This window comes from Pseudophryne corroboree, chromosome 2 (genome assembly GCF_028390025.1).
Source record: "Pseudophryne corroboree isolate aPseCor3 chromosome 2, aPseCor3.hap2, whole genome shotgun sequence".
Lineage (NCBI taxonomy): Eukaryota > Metazoa > Chordata > Amphibia > Anura > Myobatrachidae > Pseudophryne > Pseudophryne corroboree.
In genome coordinates, this window is record NC_086445.1 from 849,403,650 (window position 1) to 849,430,952 (window position 27,303).

General features: G+C 47.1%; 1 protein-coding gene across 1 annotated transcript in view; it reads right to left on the reverse strand.

The window, feature by feature from the left end:
- ACE2 (angiotensin converting enzyme 2) overlaps window positions 1-27,303 on the reverse strand; it is a 164,483-nt gene that overhangs the window by 107,109 nt on the left and 30,071 nt on the right. Inside the window, exons 2-3 of the mRNA XM_063953199.1 lie at window positions 7,562-7,720; window positions 2,696-2,786 (exon numbers count right to left, since the gene is read on the reverse strand). Of these exons, the coding sequence (XP_063809269.1) occupies window positions 2,696-2,786; window positions 7,562-7,720 (250 nt within the window). The remainder of the gene's footprint in view (window positions 1-2,695; window positions 2,787-7,561; window positions 7,721-27,303) is intronic.

Here is a 27,303-nt window from a genome sequence, read left to right on the forward strand (position 1 = left end):
CCGCAGATTGACATGCGGACGCTCGTCCGCATGTCAATCTGTGTAAAGTCAGTGGGCGCTGCGAGGCGCCCTCTTCAGGTTAGGAGCCCGGCGGCAGCCGACTCCGCTGCCTCCGGGACTTCCGCCCCTGACTGGGGGCATATACCTGGCACTGTGGGGGGAAGATCTGGCACTGGGGGCATATACCTGGCCCTGTGGGGGAAGATCTGGCACTGGGGGCATACACCTGGCACTGTGGGGGAAGATCTGGCACTGGGGGCATATACCTGGCCCTGTGGGGGGAATATCTGGCACTGGGGGCATATGCCTGGCACTGTGGAGGAATATCAGGCACTGGGGGCATATAGCTGGCACTGTGGGGGAGTAGGCACTGAGGGGGCATATGTGGCACTGTGGTGGAATATTTGGCACTGGGGGGAGCAGGCACTGAGGGGGCATATGTGGCACTGGGGGGGGGGTATATTTGGCACTGGGGGCATGTACCTGGCACTGGAGGCATATACCTGACACTGTGGGGGAATATCTGGCACTGGGGGCATATGTGGCACTGGGAGCACGGCCCTAGCAACAAGCACTACCCCCTAGCAACGAGCATGACACCCAGTGCATGAACCCCCTGGCAACGAGCATGACACCCTGAGCATGAAATCCCCTGGCACCGTGCATGGAACCGCTGGCAACGAGCATGACACCCAGTGCATGAAACCCCTGGCAACGAGCATGACACCCTGAGCATGAAAACCCCTGGCACCGTGCATGGAACCAAGAGCATGAAACCCCTGGCAACGAGCAGGTAATTTAAAAGTAATTAGAAGCCTTACTGTAGAACTTAATGTGTAATGGGCATTACGGTGTGTGGCATAATGTATCACGGACATTGCGGTGTGTGTCATAATGTGTCGGGCATTACGGTGTATGGTATACTATATCGCGGGCATTGTGATATGTGGTATAATGTCTCAGGCTCATTGTGGTGTGTGTTATACTGTGTCAAAGACATTGTATGTGCTATAATGTATCAAGGGCATTGCAGTGTGTAGCATAATGTATAATGGGCATTGTGATTCCTGTCATGTGTCACAGGCATTACGGTGTGTGGTATAATGTATCAGGGGCATTGCAGTGTGTAGCATAATGTATAACGGGCATTGCGATTCCTGTCATAATGTGTCGGGGGCATTACGGTGTGTGGCATAATGTGTCGTGGGCATTACGGTGTGTGCATATTATGTCATGTGCATTATTGTGTGTGGCATAATGTCTAAGGGCCACTGCAGTATGTGGCATAATGTATACTGGGCATTACTATAAGGAGGAAAAATTACAAATAATGTAAGGGGCATGAATCAGGATTATTTTTCTTTCCCGTCTGGGCGTGCAGGTTGGAAAACTGGGGTATAACGCAGTCTTTTCCTGCAATGTCACGCCCCTTTATGGTAAGCCATCCCAACGAAGCCACACACTCTATACTGCCAATTATGGAGGGGGGGGGGGCAAATAATTTTTTGGCTTGGGGGAGAAAAATTTCTAGTTACGTCACTGAACTGACTCATTCCTGTAAGCCGCCACCACAGCGCAAACCCCAGGAGAGTACGCTGGTGAGCGCCTGCTGTGGGAGGTAGGAGAGGAGCTGCTGCTACCGTTTCCCCGCTGCTGTGGGGAAGGGGGGGACGGGATGGATGGACACACGTGCGAGGCGGAGTTTAAGAGCTGGTACCACGCTTGCCTTGTATTCCACTTCCTAATTGCGCTCTGCCTCCGGTAATTGGGGAGGAGAGTAGAGCCTTCTTTCACTACACAAGGTATCCATCTATGCTCCCTTTCTCCCTGTATAAGTGCACTGCCAGTATACTGTATGTATGTTTGTGTATATATAGATAGAGGTAGGGGTCTGGCACAGCCACATAATAGACTAATACATTGGGTGCCCTCACAGCAAAGTAGTTTAGCAAAATAGAGGTGGTGCGGCACTCCAATGATTTGCACACTGACACCAATTGAAGTAGTGCAACGTTTCAATGCCCGTTTAATGAATCTGCATTTTTGTCATATATACAATGACCCCCATTCTGCCTCATCCCGCCTCATATATACAATGACCCCTCATTCTGCCTATATATATATAGCCTGCAGGATCAATATTGGTGTGGTGTGGTGTGTGTGTATGTGTGTATATATATATATATATATATATATATAATTTTATTTTTTTGCCTCTATATAGGGGGGCACCTGTATTTATATTGCCTCCGGGCGTCTAGGACGAACTTACGCCACTGATACGTACTAGTACATTATAATTGCTGCAGCATTTATTGGGAATTAAGAGGTTATGTTCTTTTTAAAGGTGATTATTTGGAATCATTGAATGTTTGGTGTGTATTGCATGTTGAACATTTCAGGATAAGCGGATTATTCTATTGAGATTGTATTAATTATTTTTAATAAATACATTTATTAGACTGTTCATTGGTAGCGCTTCTCTGAGTATTTATTGTTCTCCTTCTTACATCCTGGGGGTGCTTAATATTTGCTGGCACCCCCGAAAAATGGGTGTTTACGGGGGATGTCCCACATATATTCTTTGATAAATAGGTCCCCATGTCCCTTCAGCTCATAGTTTTGCAGAATCAGAAGCCACAGAACTAGAATCTGATGGATCCTCCAGGAAGGACAGTTTAGTAGGATACTATACCTGGTTCAAAGGCATGGCAGACTGATCCATCTGGACTGCATACAGTTTCGGTACTGTAGATCGTGCTCATCTCATTTAGAATTTTATTCAACTGCAGAAAATAATTTGAAATAACATTTAATAACAACAAACATACAGTATATATGACAACATAATTGATTTTTAATTATATTGATTAATTTAATATTACATTTATCTCAATAAGATTTCAAACCTAGAACAGTCATGACAGATTCATATAAATTGAGGGATGCTGCAAGAATGTGTTCTCTGGTCGGCAAGTACAGAATAGTGTGAGAATAACATGCTTGTATTAAGCTTATTTGGTTATCAGCAGACCAGTCGCGTCACCGGGAGTGATGATACCAAGTGCGGCAGGTGAGTGTTTGCTCATGCTCATGACAGGGGTGTGGCCTCATGGTTGTGAAGCCATGCCTCTTGTGTGACTCAACCCCTCTGTGCTGCTGGGCATTTCATTCCCACCTACCTCGTTTGTGGCCACCTTCCTCCTCTCCTGGCTACTCAGTGACACAATCCAAGGGGGTGACACCATAATAGACAATCAGCTCTGCTATTTTGGTGTCACCCCCATAGATGCTGTCACGCAGTGTGCTCGTACCCCCTGCACCTTGCTTGTGACGCCACTGCAACAAGCTTATGTGCTGACTGAGGTCACCGGGTACTTCTACAAGATCAGAACCACTGAAGCTAAAACCTGGAACAGTACAAATTTATTTTATACAGTATATTGTGGTATTGGCTCCCCCAAGATGATACTTACAAAGTAGTACTGGTACCATATAACTGCTTACTGTTTTATTGTCAGGATGACAAACAGGATTCAGTTTTCCTTGGGGATCCCTAAAACTAATGTGTGCCTCTGCTCATGTCGCTTCTTTTTAAAGATTTTCAGCTGTTTACTCAGCATCTCCCTGTTAAGCTTCTAGAATCTAGATAGTGCAAGTTCTCTAGGATAGCTTCCTCTTCTCACTTGCTCCCAGTGGCTCTCCTCCAAGTATGACGAGTCCTGTCCTAGACTGCAGAGGCATTGCACTTATGGCATTCTGTTGGCATCTATTGTAACAGTCTGACCTCAATTGGCAACTCATAGATTTAAGTGGTTGTGTGTATACAAAACCTTGAGCCTTGGGTAGCCGTTTCATCACAGCCTTGGTCAATGAATAGCTTTGGTCAACAAGGCTAAGACCACTTCCCCATTGACAGAGGCAATACTACTGTCTAGGCAAACTGGGCCAGAGTGGGACAAGCTGTAGTATATTGCTTTCTGTAATGTTTGTCAATGCGTCTGTAAGTGATACACAGGTATTCATTCAAAGCATACTAAACCTTTTATTTTCCATACAGAAGCTCACTCCATTTGGACATTCTCAGCTGCAGGGTTGTTTGGGCCATCTGCACCCAATTTTTGGTATGGGTTTATAAAGGAACACCCCTTTTTTTCATCCAGAGCATAGCCCTAAGTTTCTCTACAGCTGTTGAATTAAATGTTTGTGGGTCACTCTGCATAACCCATCTCTAAAGATCTCTGTTAAGACCTTGGCTGAAGCAATCTATCATTAGAAGCTCAATAATTCATGATGGAGAATTAATTTCTGGTTGGAGTTTTATTAAACCCACAACTGCAGACTAACTAGTTTGTCAAAGAGAAACCAATCAGTCAACCGTACAAGGCAAAACAGTTGAGTTATAACTCAATTCTGTGCCAGAATCTCTCACTTCAAATGCTGATAGTCCATGGCCTATATTTCACCTAAATCCAAGTAAGCTTCTTGGCCTTTTCCCAACAAACAAAACCAGATATTCAGCCTACATTTTCTCTGGTCATACTGAATACTTAGCAACCATTCACACCTATCAGGTATGGATCAACATCTGCCTTTGTCATTTGCTGAAAGTTAGAAGTGGGCTGTACCACATTGTTCTGCTGTGCCTATATGGAATATTAATCTGTGCTTGCTACAGCCTAGTGGTCTCTTGTACTGTCACTTGCAACATCTCAGCTTGGTGTGTAGCAGTGACTTGTAACTGGCTTTTAACAATACCTCAAATTTGTCTGTTTGACTGGGTGGGAAGTGGAATTAGACTTCCTTAAGCATCCCACAATACCATCACTTGTGACACTGGCACATTCAAGATGACACTCATTATTTCTAGTAAAAAAGTATTTTCTTATATTGTCAATATGGCAAAGAAGACTCATATAAACACCCAGCTTCCCTTGGCGATAACTAGCATTTATCTAAATCAGATCATCTATTAGGTTGTCCAGCTGCTAGATCATCGATCACACCACCCACCGAAAAAAAACATGCCTTTTAAACTTTAAGCTCCTCTCCAGGTCTATCCATTTAATTATACCAGCAAATTGAAAAGCAAAGTAGGAGCTGAAGCAAAGGTCCAAAATTAAAATCAGCAATGTAGCTAGAGATCATTTTTCTTGATTCTCAACAAATGGCTGCTGGGTCAGAGGAGAACTTGATGAGTGCAGACCATGATAAAAATCCTCCAGAAGCATGGCTTTACTGCACAATGAGGTTGTCACATTTCTGTTTGTTTGTTTTGTGTCTGAGTTGAGTCACTGGCTGGTGTGAGAGCTAAGGTACTAAACTGGAAGCTGGAGGTCCTGATATAATCGTGCCTATGGATAATATGTTGGGCACAAGGAGAACACTGTGTGTTGAGATAAAATTGAAGTAGCCTGGCTGCTGGCGATTGGAGGCTTTAGAATTACAGTCAGGGACTGGTGTACACTCAGGAGGATTACTCTGGAACACACAGGGGATAGCAAGCATGAAGACCTTAAAGTAGTCTGCAACCTGGCTTGAATCAGGCTAGTACTGGAATGATCAGGAACCAAGGAAGCTCTAGATCCAGACTGGAACTGCAGGAATACACTGGACTGGGCTGGAACTGGAGGAATACACTGAACTGGAACCAGAAGAATACATTGGACCAGACTGGAACCGGAGGAATACACTGTTCTGGACTGAAACCGGAGGATTACACTGGACCATACTGAAACTGGAGAAATACACTGGACTCGAGCTGGAAGAATGCATTAGACTGGACTGGAACGGGCACGTTTTTTGACAGTGGTGCTGAATTATTGTTGAAAAAAAAGCACTGTAGTCTAGAAAATCATAATACTTAGACAGATTTTTTTTATTTAGAAAGTGATGGCCACAAGGTTGGAGAAAGAGTTCCTTAAACAAGTCTTTCCCTCATATCCATATGCTTAACCATAAAAACAGGTACATACAGGAAACATTATGCACACTAAGGGGCTTGCGGATAGTTGAAGTCAAGTCGGTCGTAAATATAGTGGTATGCATGCATGGAACTTTTCACTTGTATGCAGAGTTGTACACATCTATGTGACCGCACTGCCCCTATTCACACTCTTCATTTCTTAGCCAGTGTGCTTTAGTACCAGCCATGAAAACAGGCAAAATTACAAATACGCAAACTCTGCATACGCCACAGTCCCATGCTATACTTTGCCTGCATATGGAAACAGTACTGGAGCATACACCATGCGAAAACACACAAAGGGTGGAATTCAAATGTTTGAAAAGTCGGTTGGGTGTCTGTTTTTTTCCTGTCTATTAGATAGGAAAAAACAGACTCCCAACTGACTTTTCAAAGATTTGAATCTCCCCCAAAGTGGGTTATTCAGAAGTGGATGCAGGGAAACCATCAGGCGCAAGTGGCCATTTGTTTCCCTCTGCACATGTGTTTGGGACGCATTGCCCATGCCCTGCAATGGTTACAGCACAGAGTTGGAAATTAAAATTGCATGCATATCCATGCAATTTTGATGAGAGTTGCTGGGTGTCAGTGGGGATGGGTGGGGTGTCTTCTACTAGAAGAGGGAATGTTGTGGGTGCGTCTGTGTTAGCGACTGCGTCTAAAGACACAGTTGCATTGATAACAGTGGCCACGTGCACTCGCTTTTTCTGCAGCTGCCATAGTGTACGTGCAATATCCAATGGTGTGGCCACGTGCACTCGCTTTTTCTGCAGCTGCCATAGTGTACGTGCAATATCCAATGGTACTGCCAATGGTGAGCTGGCAGACATCTTAATAGAATGCCTATCGGCTACAGCATTAACATGCTATAGTTTCCACCTCTGAATCACTCCCAAAGTCTGTCCACAAAATTGACTTGCATCCAACTCTGCATCAGCCCTTCTGTGGCTTAATAAGCTTAGACTTACTCAGAAGGCTTACTTGGCTTAGGCGTACTCAGATGGCTTACTTAGCTTAGGCGTACTCAGATGACTTACTTGGCTTAAGCTGGGTACACACTTAACAATGTGTACCCAGCCCGATATCACCGCCGGTGTGACCTGGCATGCAACAAGTGCATTTTGCAGCATGTCATTGCTAGCGACATCCCCTACCCGCCCTTCAGCAGGGCAGATGGGGGATGTCACTAGCGACCCACTGGAGCACACAACACATCATGGGTACAGAATAGACAATGTACTCGATATGTTGCTGCGATTTGTGGGATCGGCGACATATCGTCTAGTGTGTGCCCAACTTTAGGCTTACTCAGAAGGCCAATGCTGGCAGGAGGCATCTTTTTCTTCAGACACCTCCTGCAACATTAGCATATTTTCCATAATATGCCCTAAGACACAGCAGCTGTGCACAAGAGTCCATCTCTGAATCATGTCCTTTCTGCAGAACCCTTATTGGCAGATTTTACCAGAGAAATGTGAAATCACAAAAGATGAGAATTTCCCACTGAACAATATTGAAAATGTCACGTGACTATGGTACAAACCCTTTAACGTCTCATTGTAGTACTGTACATTGTACATCATTATATATACTCACTCTTGTATATTTGTCAGTTGGTAGAACAGATGATCCCTTCTCTCCCAGATAGATCAGCTGTAATTTGATGGTAGTGCTATTAATTTCGTCTATTGGGTATCTTGCGGAGCTTTCGCTGGCATTATTGTAAAATGCAGACCACTTGGCACCTTCTTCACCCTGGAAAAAAATATATATTTTATTTTAATATGGATATGTTAGTACATGTTGTATGTAATATATTATTTTTGCATATTACATATGACCTTTATGGGGCTGATTCTGAGTTGGAAGCAAAGCAAAAAAAGTGAGTAACTTTTTACCTGGAACAAACCAAGGGGTGCAATAACATTTATTTATTTATTTATTTATTTCTTTATTTGCATGCAGGGTAAATATTGGGGGGGGGGGGCAGATATACTAAATCTTAGAGAGAGATAAAGTGGAGAGAGATAAACTACCAACCAAGCTCCTGTCATTTTTCAGACACAACTTGTCACATAGCTGTTGCAGGTGTAGTGTCTCTGGTACAATAGTGATAGCAGGCCTGCAACATTGCAGTTAGGAGCTGACTGGCTGGTGCTTTAGCTCTCTCCACTTTATCACTTTCCAAGGCTTAGGCCCTCATTCCGAGTTGATCGCTCGCTAGCTACTTTTAGCAGAAGTGCAAACGCATTGTCGCCGCCCACAGGGGAGTGTATTTTCGCTTTGCAAGTGTGCGATCGCATGTGCAGCTAAACGACACAAACACATTTTGTGCAAAACAAGACCAGCCCTGTAGTTACTTATCCTGTGCGATGATTCTAGAGACGGAGGTCCCGGAATTGATGTCAGATACCCGCCCTGCAGACGCCTGGACACACCTGCGTTTTTTCAAACACTCCCAGAAAACGGTCAGTTGACACCCATAAACAAACTCTTCCTGTTAATCTCCTTGCGATCGGCTGTGCGAATGAATTTGTTACTGGAAGCAATGCACAGCAATGATGCTCTTTGTACCCGTACGACGCGCGTGCGCATTGCAGCGCATACGCATGTGCAGTTTTGCCATTTTTTTTACCTGATCGCTGCGCTGCGAAAATCGGCAGCGAGCGATCAACTCGGAATGACCCCCTTAGTTAGAATATCTCCCCCCACAAATGCTGGAGAGCTTTATTGTTAAATGTGAGGAAAAATGCTCAACACCCAGTAGCTAATCCAGTAGCGGATCTTGCCACGGGCAAGCAGGACTTTTGCCCGGGGCGCCGCCTTCCGGAGGGCGCTGGCGCCATCCGGAGGGTGCCGCACCGTGGCAAGATCCGCCACTGCTGCCCGCTGTGTCCCCCGTCCGCCTCCGCTGCCCGCTGCCGTCCCCGTCCGCCTCCTGTGAAGGGAACTAGACGCTATGCGTCTAGTTTCCCTTCGTGGAGAGTAACTTTGCTGAGCGGTGCGCGATGACGTCATCGCGCACCGCACAGCAAAGGTCCTCTCCACGAAGGGAACTAGACGCATAGCATCTAGTTTCCCTTCGTGGAGAGGACCTTTTGCTGTGCGGTGCGCGATGACGTCATCGCGCACCGCTCAGCATTCAAGCAGCGCTAGCAATGTACAGGGGGCGTAACTGACCACGCCCCCTGTATTAGGACACGCCCCTTTTCCTGCCCAGGGCGCAGAGCGCCCTTGAACCGGCCCTGAGCTAATCATATAACTCGTTGTTGTAAAGGAAATTTTGAGGGCCTCACTATGATAGCCATAGAACAAATTAAGCAAACTAAACGAGGGGGTAATAGATATGGGTTATTATGTAGGCGTGAAGCTTACTGGATTTTTCAGTTGGATACTATGTTGCCGAATGGACTTAATGATACTGTGGAGTAAAATGGGATTTAAGGGGTAAGTGGGACTGTAAGTTAGGATGGTGTAATATTATCTCTGATTGTCATTTTCCTGTATTATTGGGAATTGGGACCATCAAGTATTTATATATACATATATACTATGTGTATATGTCTATATATATATTATTTTTCTTTTTGGGGGGGTTCTGTGGGTTTTTTGTTGAGGTTTTAATTTATATTGAAATGTTCATTATGGGCCCATTCATCTATAAATACATTAGAGGTAGGATAGGGAATAGGTGCATTAATTAATTAAAAGCAGATAGAAAATACGGGGATTCGAATTATATAAATTTGTTAATTGATGGGAGGCTAATATTGAAGGCATTTAATAAATGGAGTTCTGTATATATATATATATATATATATATATATATATAAAAAAGTATATGCAAGGTCTCCTTTGGAAGAGATGGATACTAGCAATATTTTTATTTATAAATAAAGGGATAATGGAAGTTGTTTACATATGTTTATCTGTGCGTGGATTTAGGCACAGGGCAAATTGTAAGTTTAAAGCAGTTCCAGGTTTTGCAGATTTATGCACACATGGAGATATCCGTATAGGTGACTCTATAAACCAAATATTTATAAAGTGTTCCGAAGGGATACTATGAAGCGTCTGGAGTATGAATCACTGTTGGCATTGATAATGAAGTTTGATTTGGATAAGTGTCAGTGGAGCATCTCTCTGTGCTACCTGTATAGTGAGAATGAGGCTTGGAGCGCGACGCACGGCGTGTGTGCGGTGAAGTGAAGAGAACGGAAATACGAACGGCATTTAAGCCGGACAAGTATGGTGAGGCTCCATACACACTGAAGAAGCCGCCGACGGCACATCGAGGCGGTGAAACGCGTATGTGGATGAGAGGAAAAGTGAGTTTTTACTAGCCGGCCGGCTAAGTGAACTATTAAGTGATCAATAGGCATACTCTGCTTGACGGCTTACTAGCTTATTAATCAGCTCGACATCCGGACATCCGGAACCCAGTGCTAAGGGGGAATAGGGAGTGTGCTCCCAGACCTGAGACATATTATAGCCTAATTTGTATTCAGAGACAGCCTTGGGATCACAGGGTGAAAGAGACGGATATTTACAAGCTTGCCATAACCGCAATATTAACACCGCTTTGCTGACGCATGGGACTGATAAAACTGATGACGGACATTCAGCGTAACCCTGCAGATAAAAGGGTACTATAAAAATACTTCAATCCCTCGCTGCTATAAAAATTCTATCACACGTCACGCTATATATTGCAGGGACGCCTGCAAGATTATAGGAGTCACCTAAGAGCAGAGTTATAGTCAGTAATACGGATATGTGTGCATTAAGTTTTTAATACATGTTTCTAATCATGTCAATTATATACTAATTACGCACTACAGAAGTGTTATAGATTTTCATTAGTATATGTATGTTATATTATATTTTTATTAAATCCGGCCGGTGACTGTATAAATATATTAAATTGTATTACAGTAAATAAAATTTTACATTGGATATCAAGCGCAGTTCCTATCTGTTTTGTCTTATTCTATTTAAGTGGTGGCAGAGGAACCAAGCCCCAGGGACATGCGGCTAATATCCAATTTAAACATCAGCGCCCAATTTTGTGTTTCTTTTTTAGCTTTATTGTTACACTGCAATTGAGATTCGAGGTTGTGCATGTCCTTCTCAAATTTCTATAAATCTCTATGCACATTTTTCAAATCTGCCCCACCTGTAGTACAGCAAGGTACTACCAAGGTGTACAGTTACTTACTGACTTGCTGTTTTTTGCTTTACACATACCTCCCAACTATAATACCCAAGGACTACAGAGTGGTGGTGGTGGTGGTGGGGGATTGGAAAGACCCCTCTCACTCGCTGTGCGCATGAGAGGGACTGGGAGCATGGCCAGCAACTCCCAGAGCACTGGGCATGGCCACACAGTGACAAAATTTCCTACAAAGCTACGCACCCTTTACTGAGGCCTCGCCCAGAGTCCCAGGTCCCATTTGTAAGATGTTGAGCGGTATATGTAGAGTTTGTGCTGTCCTATGCATTGTAAATAAACACACCATACCATAGCAATTTTACTTCTACCTACTACCCAACACCGCTCCTCCATTATTTTCTAGGAATAAGGGCCCTCATTCCGAGATGTTCGCTCGCTAGCTGCTTTTAGCAGCAGTGCAAACGCTAAGCCGCTGCCTTCTGGGAGTGTATCTTAGCTTAGCAGAAGTGCAAACGAATGGATCGCAGCGCTGCTACAAAAAAAACTGTGCAGTTTCAGAGTAGCTGCAGACCTACTCCTACCTTGCGATCACTTCAGACTATTTAGTTCCTGTTTTGATGTCACAAACACGCCCTGCGTTCGGCCAGCCACTCCCCCGTTTCTCCAGCCACTCCTGCGTTTTTATCTGGCACTCCTGCGTTTTTATCTGACACGCCTGCGTTTTTACACACACTCCCCGAAAACGGTCAGTTACCACCCAGAAACACCCACTTCCTGTCAATCACTCAACGATCAGCAGTGCGTCTGAAAAGCATCGCTAGACCTTGTGTAAAACTGCATCGGCTTTTGTGAAAGTACGCCGCGCGTGCGCAGTGCGCACCATACGCATGCGCAGAAGTGTCGATTTTTAGCCTGATCGCTGCGCTGCGAACGAAAGCAGCTAGCGATCAACTCGGAATGAGGGCCAAAGGGTGGGTGGCGAAGACCAGCATGAAATGTAAAATGTATATAGGCACAAGGCACATTTTACTTATAGGATAAATACAATATTGTATAATGTTTAAAAGTATAGTTTAGCACAGTGGTTCTCAACCAAATTTGCTGCTGCGATCAACTCTGAATTAGGCCCCATGGGCCTAATTCAGAGTTGATCGCAGAAGCAAATTTGTTAGCAGTTGGACAAAACCATGGGGGTCATTCCGAGTTGTTGCTAACTGCGCGTTTAACACAAAACTTAGTAGATTTGCTGGTGTTCGAGCGACGCTTTTCAGTCGCACTGCTGATCGGTGAATAATTGACAGGAAAGGGGCGTTTCTGGGTGGTAACTGAGCGTTTTCCGGGAGTGTGCTAAAAAACGCAGGCGTGTCAGGGAAAAACTCAGGAGTGGCTGGAGAAATGGGGGAGTGGATGGCCAAACGCAGGGCGTGTTTGTGACGTCAAGCCAGGAACTAAACGGACTAAGCTGATCGCAATCTGTGAGTAGGTCTGGAGCTACTCAGAAACTGCAAAGAATTATTTAGTAGCAGTCTTGCTAATCTTTCGTTCGCAATTCTGCTAAGCTAAGATACACTCCCAGAGGGCGGCGGCCTAGCGTGTGCAATGCTGCTAAAAGCAGCTAGCGAGCGAACAACTCGGAATGAGGGCCCATGTGCACTGCAGGGGGGGGGGTAGATATAACATGTGCAGAGAGAGTTAGATTTGGGTGTGGTGTGTTCAAACTGAAATCTAAATTGCAGTGTGTAAAAATAAAGCAGGCAGTATTTACCCTGCACAGAAACAAAATAACCCACCCACATCTAACTCTCTCTGCAAATGTCATATCTGCCACACCTGCAGTGCACATGGGCCCTCATTCCGAGTTGTTCGCTCGCTAGCTGCTAGTTAGCAACAAATCGCAACATAGCGAAAATCGGCAACGAGCGAACAACTCGGAATGACCCCCATGGTTTTGGCCAACTGCTAACAAATTTGCTGCGGCGATCAACTCTGAATTACCCCCATGGTTTTGGCCAACTGCTGACAAATTTGCTGCTGCGATCAACTCTGAATTAGGCCCAATATTGTGAGCTGTGAGGTGTTCAAAATAGATTGGAAATGAGTGGAAATTTATGTTATTTAGGTTAATAAATAAGATTTTACTTACCGATAAATCTATTTCTCATAGTCCGTAGTGGATGCTGGGGACTCCGTCAGGACCATGGGGAATAGCGGCTCCGCAGGAGACAGGGCACAAAAGCAAGCTTTTAGGATCACATGGTGTGTACTGGCTCCTCCCCCTATGACCCTCCTCCAAGCCTCAGTTAGGTACTGTGCCCGGACGAGCGTACACAATAAGGAAGGATCTTGAATCCCGGGTAAGACTCATACCAGCCACACCAATCACACCGTACAACTTGTGATTTGAACCCAGTTAACAGTATGATAACAATGAAGTAGCCTCTAAAAAAGATGGCTCACAACAATAATAACCCGATTTTTTTGTAACAATAACTATGTACAAGTAATGCAGACAATCCGCACTTGGGATGGGCGCCCAGCATCCACTACGGACTATGAGAAATAGATTTATCGGTAAGTAAAATCTTATTTTCTCTAACGTCCTAGTGGATGCTGGGGACTCCGTCAGGACCATGGGGATTATACCAAAGCTCCCAAACGGGCGGGAGAGTGCGGATGACTCTGCAGCACCGAATGAGAGAACTCCAGGTCCTCCTCAGCCAGGGTATCAAATTTGTAGAATTTAGCAAACGTGTTTGCCCCTGACCAAGTAGCTGCTCGGCAAAGTTGTAAAGCCGAGACCCCTCGGGCAGCCGCCCAAGATGAGCCCACCTTCCTTGTGGAATGGGCATTTACAGATTTTGGCTGTGGCAGGCCTGCCACAGAATGTGCAAGTTGAATTGTACTACAAATCCAACGAGCAATAGTCTGCTTAGAAGCAGGAGCACCCAGCTTTTTGGGTGCCTACAATATAAACAGCAAGTCAGACTTTCTGACTCCAGCCGTCCTGGAATTATATATATATATATATATTTTCAGGGCCCTGACAACGTCTAGCAACTTGGAGTCCTCCAAGTCCCTAGTAGCCGCAGGCACCACAATAGGTTGTTTCAGGTGAAACGCTGACACCACCTTAGGAAGAAACTGGGGACGAGTCCGCAGTTCTGCCCTGTCCGAATGGAAAATCAAATATGGGCTTTTGTAAGACAAAGCCGCCAATTTTGACAATCGCCTGGCCGAGGCCAGGGCCAACAGCATGGTCACTTTCCATGTGAGATATTTCAAATCCACAGATTTGAGTGGTTCAAACCAATATGATTTGAGGAATCCCAACACTACGTTGAGATCCCACGGTGCCACTGGAGGCACACAAGGGCTGTATATGCAATACTCCCTTGACAAACGTCTGGACTTCAGGAACTGAAGCCAATTCTTTCTGGAAGAAAATCTATAGGGCCGAAACTTGAACCCTAATGGACCCCAATTTGAGGCTCATAGACACTCCTGTTTGCAGGAAGTGCAGAAATCGACCTAGTTGAAATTTTTTCGTGGGGCCTTCCTGGCCTCACCCACGCAACATATTTTTACCACATGTGGTGATAACGTTGTGCGGTCACCTCCTTCCTGGCTTTGACCAGGGTAGGTATGACCTCTTCCGGAATGCCTTTTCCCTTAGGATCCGGCGTTCAAACCGCCATGCCGTCAAACGCAGTCGCGGTAAGTCTTGGAACAGACAAGGTCCCTGCTGGAGCAGGTCCTTTCTTAAAGGCCGATGCCACGGTTCCTCTTGGAACAGACATGGTACTTGCTGAAAGCAAATCCCTTCTTAGCTCCCGAGGCCATTAGTCCTCTGTGAGCATCTCTTGAAGTTCCGGTTACCAAGTCCCTCTTGGCCAATCCGGAGCCACGAGTATAGTTCTTACTCCTCTATGTCTTATAATTCTCAATACCTTGGTTATGAGAAGCAGAGGAGGGAACACATACACCGACTGTTACACCCACGGTGTTACCAGGACGTCCACAGCTATCGCCTGAAGGTCTCGTGACCTGGCGCAATACCTGTCCCATTTTTTGTTCGGGCGGGACGCCATCATGTCCACCTTTGGTCTTTCCCAACGGTTCACAATCATGCGGAAAACTTCCCGATGAAGTTCCCACTCTCCCGGGTGGAGGTCGTGCCTGCTGAGGAAGTCTGCTTCCCAGTCGTCCACTCCCGGAATGAACACTGCTGACAGTGCTATCACATGATTTTCCGCCTAGCGAAAAATCCTTGCAGTTTTGCCACTGCCCTCCTGCTTCTTGTGCCGCCCTTTCTGTTTACGTGGGCGACTGCCGTGATGTTATCCCACTGGATCAATACCGGCTGACCTTGAAGCAGAGGTCTTGCTAAGCTTAGAGCATTATAAATTTGCTCTTAGCTCCAGTATATTTATGTGGAGAGAATTCTCCAGACTTGATCACACTCCTTGTGTGACTGCTCCCCAGCCTCTCAGGCTGGCCTCCGTGGTCACGAGCATCCAATCCTGAATGCCGAATCTGCGGCCCTCTAGAAGATGAGCACTCTGTAATCACCACAGGAGAGACACCCTTGTCCTTGGATATAGGGTTATCCGCTGATGCATCTGAAGATGCGATCCGGACCATTTGTCCAGCAGATCCCACTGAAGAGTTCTTGCGTGAAATCTGCCGAATGGAAGCGCTTCGTAATAAGCCACCATTTTTACCAGTACTCTTGTGCAATGATGCACTGACACTTTTCCTGGTTTTAGGAGGATCCCGATTAGCTCGGATAACTCCCTGGCTTTCTCCTCTGGGAGAAACACCTTTTCCTGGACTGTGTCCAGAATCATCTCTAGGACCAGCAGACGTGTCGTCGGAACAACTGCGGTTTTGGAATATTTAGAATCCACCCGTGCTGTCGTAGAACTACTTGAGATAGTGCTACTCCGACCTCCAACTGTTCTCTGGACCTTGTTCTTATCAGGAGGTCGTCCATTTTCTTTGAAGACGAATCCTCCTTTCGGTCATTACCTTGGTAAGGACCCGGGGTGCCTTGGACAATCCAACGGCATCGTCTTGAAACTGATAGTGACAGTTCTGTACCACGAACCTGAGGTACCCTTGGTGAGAAAAGGCAAATTTTGGGACATGGAGGTAAGCATCCCTGATGTCCCGGGACACCATATAGTCCCCTTGTTCTTTGCTATCACTGCTCTGAGTGACTCCATCTGGATTTGAACCCTTGTAAGTGTTCAAATTTTTCAGATTTAGAATAGGTCTCACCTAGCCTTCAGTACCACCATATAGTGTGGAGTAATACCCCTTTCCTTGTTGTCGGAGGGGTAATTTTATTATCACCTGCTGGGAATACAGCTTGTGAATTGTTTTCCATACTGCCTCCCTGTCGGAGGGAGACATTGGTACAGCAGACTACAGGAACCTGCGAGGGGGGAAACCTCTCGACATTCCAATCTGTACCCCTTGGATACTACTTGTAGGATCCAGGGGTCCTGTACGGTCCCAGCGTCATGCTGAGAACTTGGTAGAAGCGGTGGAGGGCTTCTGTTCCTGGGAATGGGCTGCCTGCTGCAGTCTTCTTCCCTTTCCTCTATCCCTGGGCAGATATGACTCTTATAGGGACGAAAGGACTGAGGCTGAAAAGACGGTGTCTTTTTCTGCAGAGATGTGACTTAGGGTAAAAAACGGTGGATTTTCCAGCAGTTGCCCTGGCCACCAGGTCCCATGGACCGACCCCAAATAACTCCTCCCCTTTATACGGCAATACATCTTTGTGCCGTTTGGAATCTGCATCACCTGACCACTGTCGTGTCCATAAACATCTTCTTGCAGATATGGACATCGCATTTACTCTTGATGCCAGAGTGCAAATATCCCTCTGCGCATCTCGCATATATAGAAATGCATCCTTTAAATGCTCTATAGTCAATAAAATACTGTCCCTGTCAAAGGTATCAATATTTTTAGTCAGGGAATCCGACCAAGCCACCTCAGCTCTGCACATCCAGGCTGAGGCGATCGCTGGTCGCAGTATAACACCAGCATGTGTGTGTATACTTTTTAGGATATTTTTCAGCCTCCTATCAGCTGGCTCCTTAAGTACGGCCCTATCCGTAGATGGTACCGCCACTTGTTCTGATAAGCGTGTGAGCGCCTTATCCACCCTGAGGGGTGTTTCCCACCGCGCCTTAACTTCTGGCGGGAAAGGGTATACCGCCAATAATTTTCTATCGGGGGAAACCCACGCATCATCACACACTTCATTTAATTTATCTGATTCAGGAAAAAATAAGAATTTACTTACCGATAATTCTATTTCTCGGAGTCCGTAGTGGATGCTGGGGTTCCTGAAAGGACTATGGGGAATAGCGGCTCCGCAGGAGACAGGGCACAAAAGTAAAGCTTTTACAGGTCAGGTGGTGTGTACTGGCTCCTCCCCCCATGACCCTCCTCCAGACTCCAGTTAGGTACTGTGCCCGGACGAGCGTACACAATAAGGGAGGATTTTGAATCCCGGGTAAGACTCATACCAGCCACACCAATCACACCGTACAACTTGTGATCTAAACCCAGTTAACAGTATGATAACAGAGGAGCCTCTGAAAGATGGCTTCCTAAACAATAACCCGAATTAGTTAACAATAACTATGTACAAGTATTGCAGATAATCCGCACTTGGGATGGGCGCCCAGCATCCACTACGGACTCCGAGAAATAGAATTATCGGTAAGTAAATTCTTATTTTCTCTATCGTCCTAAGTGGATGCTGGGGTTCCTGAAAGGACCATGGGGATTATACCAAAGCTCCCAAACGGGCGGGAGAGTGCGGATGACTCTGCAGCACCGAATGAGAGAACTCCAGGTCCTCCTTTGCCAGGGTATCAAATTTGTAAAAATTTACAAACGTGTTCTCCCCTGACCACGTAGCTGCTCGGCAGAGTTGTAATGCCGAGACCCCTCGGGCAGCCGCCCAAGATGAGCCCACCTTCCTTGCGGAATGGGCCTTAACAGATTTAGGCTGTGGCAGGCCTGCCACAGAATGTACAAGTTGAATTTTGTTACAAATCCAACGAGCAATCGACTGCTTAGAAGCAGGTGCACCCAACTTGTTGGGTGCATACAGTATAAACAGCGAGTCAGATTTTCTGACTCCAGCCGTCCTTTAAATGTATATTTTTAAGGCTCTGACAACGTCCAACAACTTGGAGTCCTTCAAGTCGTCTGTAGCCGCAGGCACTACAATAGGCTGGTTCAGGTGAAACGCTGATACCACCTTAGGGAGAAAATGCGGACGCGTCCGCAGCTCTGCCCTATGTCGAATGGAAAATTAAATAAGGGCTTTTATAAAACAAAGCCGCCAGTTCAGATACTCTCCCGGCCGAAGCCAGGGCCAGTAACATAGTCACTTTCCATGTGAGATATTTCAAATCCACATTCTTTAGTGGTTCAAACCAATTGGATTTGAGGAAATCTAAAACTACATTTAGATCCCACGGTGCCACCTTAGGCACCACAGGAGGCTGTATATGCAGTACTCCTTTGATAAAAATCTGGACCTCAGGGACTGAGGCCAATTCTTTTTGGAAGAATATTGATAGGGCCGAAATTTGAACCTTAATAGATCCCAATTTGAGACCCATAGACAATCCTGATTGCAGGAAATGTAGGAAAACGACCCAGTTGAAATTCCTCCATCGGAGCACTCCGCTGCTCGCACCACGCAACATATTTTCGCCAAATACGGCGATAATGCTTCGCGGTGACTTCCTTCCTTGCCTTTATCAAGGTAGGAATGACTTCTTCTGGAATGCCTTTTCCTTTTAGGATCTGGCATTCAAACGCCATGCCGTCAAACGCAGCCGCGGTAAGTCTTGAAAAAGACAAGGACCCTGCTGAAGCAGGTCCCTTCTCAGAAGTAGAGGCCACGGATCGTCCGTGACCATCTCTTGAAGTTCCGGGTACCAAGTCCTTCTTGGCCAATCCGGAGCCACTAGTCTTACTCCTCTTTGCCGTATAATCCTCAATACCTTTGGTATGAGAGGCAGAGGAGGAAACACATATACCGACTGGTACACCCAAGGTGTTACCAGCGCGTCCACAGCTATTGCCTGCGGATCTCTTGACCTGGCGCAATACCTGTCCAGTGTTTTGTTGAGGCGAGACGCCATCATGTCCACCATTGGTTTTACCCAACGGTTTAATAGCATGTGGAAAACTTCTGGATGAAGTCCCCACTCTCCCGGGTGAAGGTCGTGTCTGCTGAGGAAGTCTGCTTCCCAGTTGTCCACGCCCGGGATGAATACTGCTGACAGTGCTATCACGTGATTCTCCGCCCAGCGAAGGATCCTGGCAGCTTCTGCCATTGCCCTCCTGCTTCTTGTGCCGCCCTGTCTGTTTACATGGGCGACTGCCGTGATGTTGTCCGACTGGATCAACACCGGTCTTCCTTGAAGCAGAGGTTCCGCCTGGCTTAGAGCATTGTAGATTGCTCTTAGTTCCAGAATGCTTATGTGAAGAGACTTTTTCAGGCTCGACCACACTCCCTGGAAATTTCTTCCCTGTGTGACTGCTCCCCAGCCTCTCAGGCTGGCATCCGTGGTCACCAGGATCCAATCCTGCATGCCGAATCTGCGGCCCTCCAATAGATGAGCCTCCTGCAACCACCACAGAAGGGATACCCTTGTCCTCGGCGACAGGGTTATCCGCAGGTGCATCTGAAGATGCGACCCTGACCATTTGTCCAACAGATCCCTTTGCATGGAATCTGCCGAAAGGGATTGCTTCGTAAGAAGCTACCATTTTTTCCCAGGACTCTTGTGCATTGATGTACAGACACCTTTCCTGGTTTTAGGAGGTTCCTGACCAGGTCAGATAACTCCTTGGCTTTTTCTTCGGGAAGAAAAACCTTTTTCTGAACTGTGTCCAGAATCATCCCCAGGAACAGCAGACGAGTTGTCGGCATTAATTGGGATTTTGGAATATTCAGAATCCATCCGTGCTGCTTTAGCACCTCTTGAGATAGTGCTAAACCCATCTCTAGCTGTTCTCTGGACCTTGCCCTTATTAGGAGATCGTCCAAGTATGGGATAATTAATACGCCTTTTCTTCGAAGAAGAAATATTATCTCGGCCATTACCTTTGTAAAGACCCGAGGTGCCGTGGACAAAACAAACGGCAGCGTCTGAAACTGATAGTGACAGTTTTGTACAACGAACCTGAGGTACCCCTGGTGTGAGGGGTAATTGGAACGTGGAGATACGCATCCTTGATGTCCAAGGATACCATAAAGTCCCCTTCTTCCAGGTTCGCTATCACTGCTCTGAGTGACTCCATCTTGAACTTGAACTTCTTTATGTACAGGTTCAAGGACTTCAGATTTAGAATAGGCCTTACCGAGCCATCTGGCTTCGGTACCACAAAAAGAGTGGAATAATACCCCTTCCCTTGTTGTAGAAGAGGTACCTTGACTATCACCTGCTGAGAATACAGCTTGTGAATGGCTTCCAAAACCGTCTCCCTTTCTGAGGGGGACGTTGGTAAAGCAGACTTCAGGAAACGGCGAGGTGGCTCTGTCTCTAATTTCAACCTGTACCCCTGAGATATTATCTGCAGGATCCAGGGATTTACCTGCGAGTGAGCCCACTGCGCGCTGTAATTCTTGAGACGACCGCCTACCGCCCCCGAGTCCGCTTGCGAAGCCCCAGCGTCATGCTGAGGCTTTTGTAGAAGCCGGGGCGGGCTTCTGTTCCTGGGAAGGAGCTGCCTGTTGCTGTCTCTTCCCTCGTCCTCTGCCTCGTGGCAGATATGAATAGCCCTTTGCTCTCTTATTTTTAAAGGAACGAAAGGGCTGCGGTTGAAAGGTCGGTGCCTTTTTCTGTTGGGGAGTGACTTGAGGTAGAAAGGTGGATTTCCCGGCCCTAGCCGTGGCCACCAAATCCGATAGACCTACCCCAAATAACTCCTCTACGCATCGCCTGTCCACTGTCGTGTCCATAAAGCTCTTCTGGCCGAAATGGACATAGCACTTACCCGTGATGCCAGTGTGCAGATATCTCTCTGTGCATCACGCATATAAAGAAATGTATCCTTTATTTGTTCTAACGACAGTAAAATATTGTCCCTGTCCAGGGTATCAATATTTTCGATCAGGGACTCTGACCAAACTACCCCAGCACTGCACATCCAGGCAGTCGCAATAGCTGGTCGTAGTATAACACCTGCATGTGTGTATATACCTTTTTGGATATTTTCCATCCTCCTATCTGATGGATCTTTAAGTGCGGCCGTCTCAGGAGAGGGTAACGCCACTTGTTTTGATAAGCGTGTTAGCGCTTTGTCCACCCTAGGAGGTGTTTCCCAGCGCTCCCTAACCTCTGGCGGGAAAGGGTATAAAGCCAATAACTTCTTTGAAATTAGCAGTTTTTTATCGGGGCACCCCACGCTTCATCACACACGTCATTTAATTCTTCTGATTCGGTAAAAACTACTGGTAGTTTTTTCACACCCCACATAATACCCTGTTTAGTGGTACCTGTAGTATCAGCTAAATGTAACATCTCCTTTATTGCCAAAATCATATAACGTGTGGCCCTACTGGAAAATACGGTTGATTCGTCACCTTCACCACCGGAATCAGTGCCTGTGTCTGGGTCTGTGTCGACCGACTGAGGCAAGGGGCGTTTTACAGCCCCTGACGGTGTTTGAGGCGCCTGGACAGGCACTAATTGAGTGTCCGGCCGCCTCATGTCGGCAAACGACTGCTTAAGCGAGTTGACGCTATCCCGTAATTCCACAATAAAGGCATCCATTCTGGTGTCGACCCCCTAGGAGGTGACATCCTCATATTTGGCAATTGCTCCGCCTCCACACCAATAACGTCCTCATACATGTCGACACACACGTACCGACACACAGCAGACACACAGGGAATGCTCTATACGAAGACAGGACCCACTAGCCCTTTGGGGAGACAGAGGGAGAGTCTGCCAGCACACACCAAAAAACGCTATATATGACAGGGATAGCCTTATGATTAAGTGCTCCCTTATAGCTGCTTTTATATTAATATATTGCCATTTATTTTGCCCCCCCTCTCTGTTATACCCTGTTTCTGTAGTGCAGTGCAGGGGAGAGACCTGGGAGCCTTCCTGACCAGCGGAGCTGTGACAGAAAATGGCGCCGTGTGCTGAGGAGATAGGCCCCGCCCCTTTTTCGGCGGGCTCGTCTCCCGCTATTTAGTACATTTAGGCAGGGGTAAATATCTCTATATAGCCTCTGGGGCTATATGTGAGGTATTTTTAGCCTTTTTAAAGGTTTTCATTTGCCTCCCAGGGCGCCCCCCCCCAGCGCCCTGCACCCTCAGTGACTGCCGTGTGAAGTGTGCTGAGAGGAAAATGGCGCACAGCTGCAGTGCTGTGCGCTACCTTAAGAAGACTGCAGGAGTCTTCAGCCGCCGATTCTGGACCTCTTCTTGCTTCAGCATCTGTGAGGGGGCCGGCGGCGTGGCTCCGGTGACCATCCAGGCTGTACCTGTGATCGTCCCTCTGGAGCTTCATGTCCAGTAGCCAAGAAGCCAATCCATCCTGCACGCAGGTGAGTTCACTTCTTCTCCCCTCTGTCCCTCGTTGCAGTGATCCTGTTGCCAGCAGGAATCACTGTAAAATAAAAAACCTAAGCTAAACTCTCTAAGCAGCTCTTTATGAGAGCCACCTAGAATTGCACCCTTCTCGGCCGGGCACAAAAATCTAACTGGAGTCTGGAGGAGGGTCATGGGGGGAGGAGCCAGTACACACCACCTGACCTGTAAAAGCTTTACTTTTGTGCCCTGTCTCCTGCGGAGCCGCTATTCCCCATGGTCCTTTCAGGAACCCCAGCATCCACTTAGGACGATAGAGAAACTACAGGTAGTTTTTTCACCTCACACATAATACCCTTTTTTGTGGTACTTGGAGTATCAGAAATATGTAACACCTCCTTCATTGCCCTTAACGTGTGGCCCTAAAAGAAAATACGTTTGTTTCTTCACCGTCGACACTGAAATCAGTGTCCGTGTCTGGGTCTGTGTCGACCGACTGAGGTAAATGGGCATTTTACAGCCCCTGACGGTGTTTGAGACGCCTGGACAGATACTAATTTGTTCGCCGGCCCTCTCATGTCGTCAACCGGCTTGCAGCGTGTTGACATTGTCACGTAATTTCCATAAATAAGCCATCCATTCCGGTGTCGACTCCCTAGAGAGTGACATCACCATTACAGGCAATTTGCTCCGCCTCCTCACCAATATTTTCCTCATACATGTCGACACACACGTACCGACATACAGCACACACATAGGGAATGCTCTGATAGAGGACAGGACCCACTAGCCCTTTGGGGAGACAGAGGGAGAGTTTGCCAGCACACACCAAAATGCTATAATTATCCAGGGACAACCTTTATATAAGTGTTCCTCCCTTATAGCATTTTAATATATATACATATCGCCAAATCAGTGCCCCCCCTCTCTGTTTTAACCCTGTTTCTGTAGTGCAGTGCAGGGGAGAGCATGGGAGCCTTCCCACCAGCCTTTCTGTGAGGGAAAATGGCGCTGTGTGCTGAGGAGAATAGGCCCCGCCCCCTTTTCGGCGGGCTTCTTCTCCGGAGTTTTAGATATCTGGCAGGGGTTAAATACATCCATATAGCCTCAAGGGCTATATGTGATGTATTTTTCGCCATACAGGTATTATACATTGCTGCCCAGGGCGCCCCCCCCCAGCGCCCTGCACCCTCCGTGACCGCTGTGTGAAGTGTGCTGACAACAATGGCGCACAGCTGCAGTGCTGTGCGCTACCTGATGAAGACTGAGAGTCTTCTGCCGCCTGGTTCCGGACCTCTTCATCTTCAGCGTCTGCAAGGGGGGTCGGCGGCGCGGCTCCGGGACGAACCCCAGGGCGAGCCCTGTGTTCCGACTCCCTCTGGAGCTATGTCCAGTAGCCTAAGAATCCAATCCATCCTGCACGCAGGTGAGTTGAAAATCTCTCCCCTAAGTCCCTCGATGCAGTGAGCCTGTTGCCAGCAGGACTCACTGAAAATAAAGAACCTAAAAACTTTTTCTAAGTAACTCTTTAAGAGAGCCACCTAGATTGCACCCTTCTCGGCCGGGCACAAAAACCTAACTGAGGCTTGGAGGAGGGTCATAGGGGGAGGAGCCAGTACACACCATGTGATCCTAAAAGCTTGCTTTTGTGCCCTGTCTCCTGCGGAGCCGCTATTCCCCATGGTCCTGATGGAGTCCCCAGCATCCACTAGGACGTTAGAGAAATACTGTAGGAACAAAAACACCCCCAAATTCTGTTATTTTAGCTGTTTTTATGATTTAAAAAAAAAATACAGATCCAAAACCCGCAAGGGTGGTTTTGGCAAAACCAATACAGATCGAAAAATATAGCGTGCTGCACCCAGGGGTGTATCAAAGGTGGTTCTGGTGAAGTGCAGGCTCCGGGTGCCAAAAATGTTAGTGTGCTGCTGCCCGCCAACCCCCACTGGGCCACTGTACTGGTAGTCGCAGAGCAGATGGAGGAGAAGCAGAGGGAGCGCACACTGACTCTGAGACCAGGTAGGGAGCAGGGCAGGCCAGAGGTGACAGCAGGAGACACTGACAGCCGGCACATGCTGGAGGTCTGCCCGCCCTCTTTATAGGTCTCACTATCTGCTTGTAGCTGTGCAGCAGGGTGACTTCTGTCCTGCAGCACCACTGTCTGCCCATGCTGCTGCAGCAGCTCTCTCTTTCCTGGATACTGCAGCACGTCTCTACTTCAGTTGCTACAGCAGCTCTCTCTTCTCTAGCTGCTGTGGCCCCTCTTTCTGCCCCGGCTTCTGAAGAACCTCTCTCTGCCCCCACAATTTCATATAAAAAGAAAAGGAAGTAAGAAAAACATATTACTGGGTGCACACTGGAAGCAAATGGAATGTTAAAATTACTGTCTCTGCCCCAGTAGCTGTACTGTAGTACTTCTGTCTACATTGATGCTGCAGCAACTCTCTCTGCCCCAGCTGCTGCTGCAGCACCTCTATCTGCAGCAGGAGCAGCACTACTACTTTCTGCTCTGGCTGCTGCAGCACCTCTCTCTGCCCTGGCTGCTGCAGCACTTCTCTCTACATTGATGCTACAGCACCTCTCTCTTCCCCGGCTGCTGCTGCAGAACCTCTCTCTGCATTAGAAGTTCCAGCACCTTACTCTGTCTTCAGACTGCTGCAGCACCTCTCTCTGGCCCTCAATCTGCTGCAGCACCTCTCTCTGCCTCTCACACTTCTGTGGAGCAGCTCTATCTGCCCCTCAGGCTGCTGCATCACAGCTCTCTCTCTGCCCCTGAGGTCAGGTCATATATAGTGTTTTTAATTTATTTGAATCAAACAGGTAAATAGTTAAATACAGCTACTTCCATAGCGGCTCTATCATGGTGTAATATGTATAAGGGGCTAAACCATAGTGTAACGTGTATAAGGGGCTCTACTGTGTGGTGTAACGTGTATAAGGGGCTCTACTGTGTGGCATAATGTACAGTATATAAGGGCTACTACTGTGGGGTGTAGTATGGTATGCCGGCGGCCGGGCTCCTGGCGACCAGCATACCGGCGCCAGGAGCCCGACCGCCGGCATACCGACAGCGTGGCGAGCATAAATGAGCCCCTTGTGGGCTTGCTGCGCTCACCACACTGCGGGCACGGTGGCGCGCTATGCACGCCACGTTATTTTATTCTCCCTCCAGGGGGTCGTGGACCCCCACGAGGGAGAAAAAGTGTTGTTATGCCGGCTGTCGGGATTCCGGCGCAGGTATACTGTGCACCGGGATCCCGACAGTCGGCATACTGAAGACCACCCCTACTGTGTGGTGTAATGTGAATTGGTACTATTCTGTGGCCACGAACCTTTCTAATGAAGCTATTATTTATTTATTCTTACCAGTTATTTGAATAGCGCACACATATTCTGCAGTGCTTTACAGAGAATATTTCGCCATTCACATCAGTCCTACCCCATGGGAGCTTACAATCTATATTCCCTACCACACACACACAAGGATGGGGAGAATATACAAACTCCACACAGTTAGGGCCATGGTGGAAATCGAACCCATGACCTCAGTGCTAAACCATCCATACTGCTGTGCCCCTATATTATTGTAGCAAGTCTCTGCATGCACTGACCTTATTTTAAACATAGGGGGCAGCCAAAGGAAACTTTGGTTTTTTATATATTGTTTCTTCTCAAATATAACATGCCACTACATGTTGACTGGGCCCCCAATTCAGTACAGGGGAGGGGGGTGCCAAAACATACCCTTGCTTCGGGCACCATGTCACCTAGCTACACCTGTGGCTGCACTATGTGTACACATGCAGACCCGTGTACAGTTGCATTAGCATTCCATTTCCAAATAAACGCATTCCAAATGCAGCCACTTACAGAGCTGCATGTGACTCAGGCCCACAGTGAATGGAGGACAACATCCAACACACTCCTGTGAGTTCTTGGCATGAGGACTGCCTGTATTATTGACTTGCAACCCAGGTTTATTGAAACTGCTTCTCACACTGATTTTGGTGTTGTGCATGTTCTTACCTCCAAACCACAATTGTTAGTTACTACCAATGGTGAATCTTACATATGGGCAGCAGGACTGCAGCCCCACAGGGAAAATCCACCAACAGCCCAGCGTCAGTGAAGCCAGATGCAGTCCGTGCATTGACTTCACTGTGACTGGCAATGACTTCCTATTGGAAGTCCTGTCAGTCACAGACACTACAGGCAATCCCATTGGGAGGTATTTCCTCCCTCTGGGACTGCCAGACGGGGCTGCAATTAGCAGAGAGCTGGCTTCCAGTAAGAAGCCACTCCCTGCCTCGTCAGCCTTAACTGGTTTCTATGGGCTGCAACTGGTGCAGTCCATAGAAGCCTTGGTTTTTCTGCATCTGCAGTTGGACACCTGGATCTATGTTTATTATATTCATGTATGTCATATCTGTAAGATGTAAGTCACTAGATGTTCTGACTGTCTCTGGGGTCTATTTACTAAGCCTTGGATGGAGATAAAGTGTACAGAGCTAAAGTACCAGCCAATCAGCTCCCAACTGCCATGTCACAGGCTGGGTTTGAAAAATGACAGTTAGG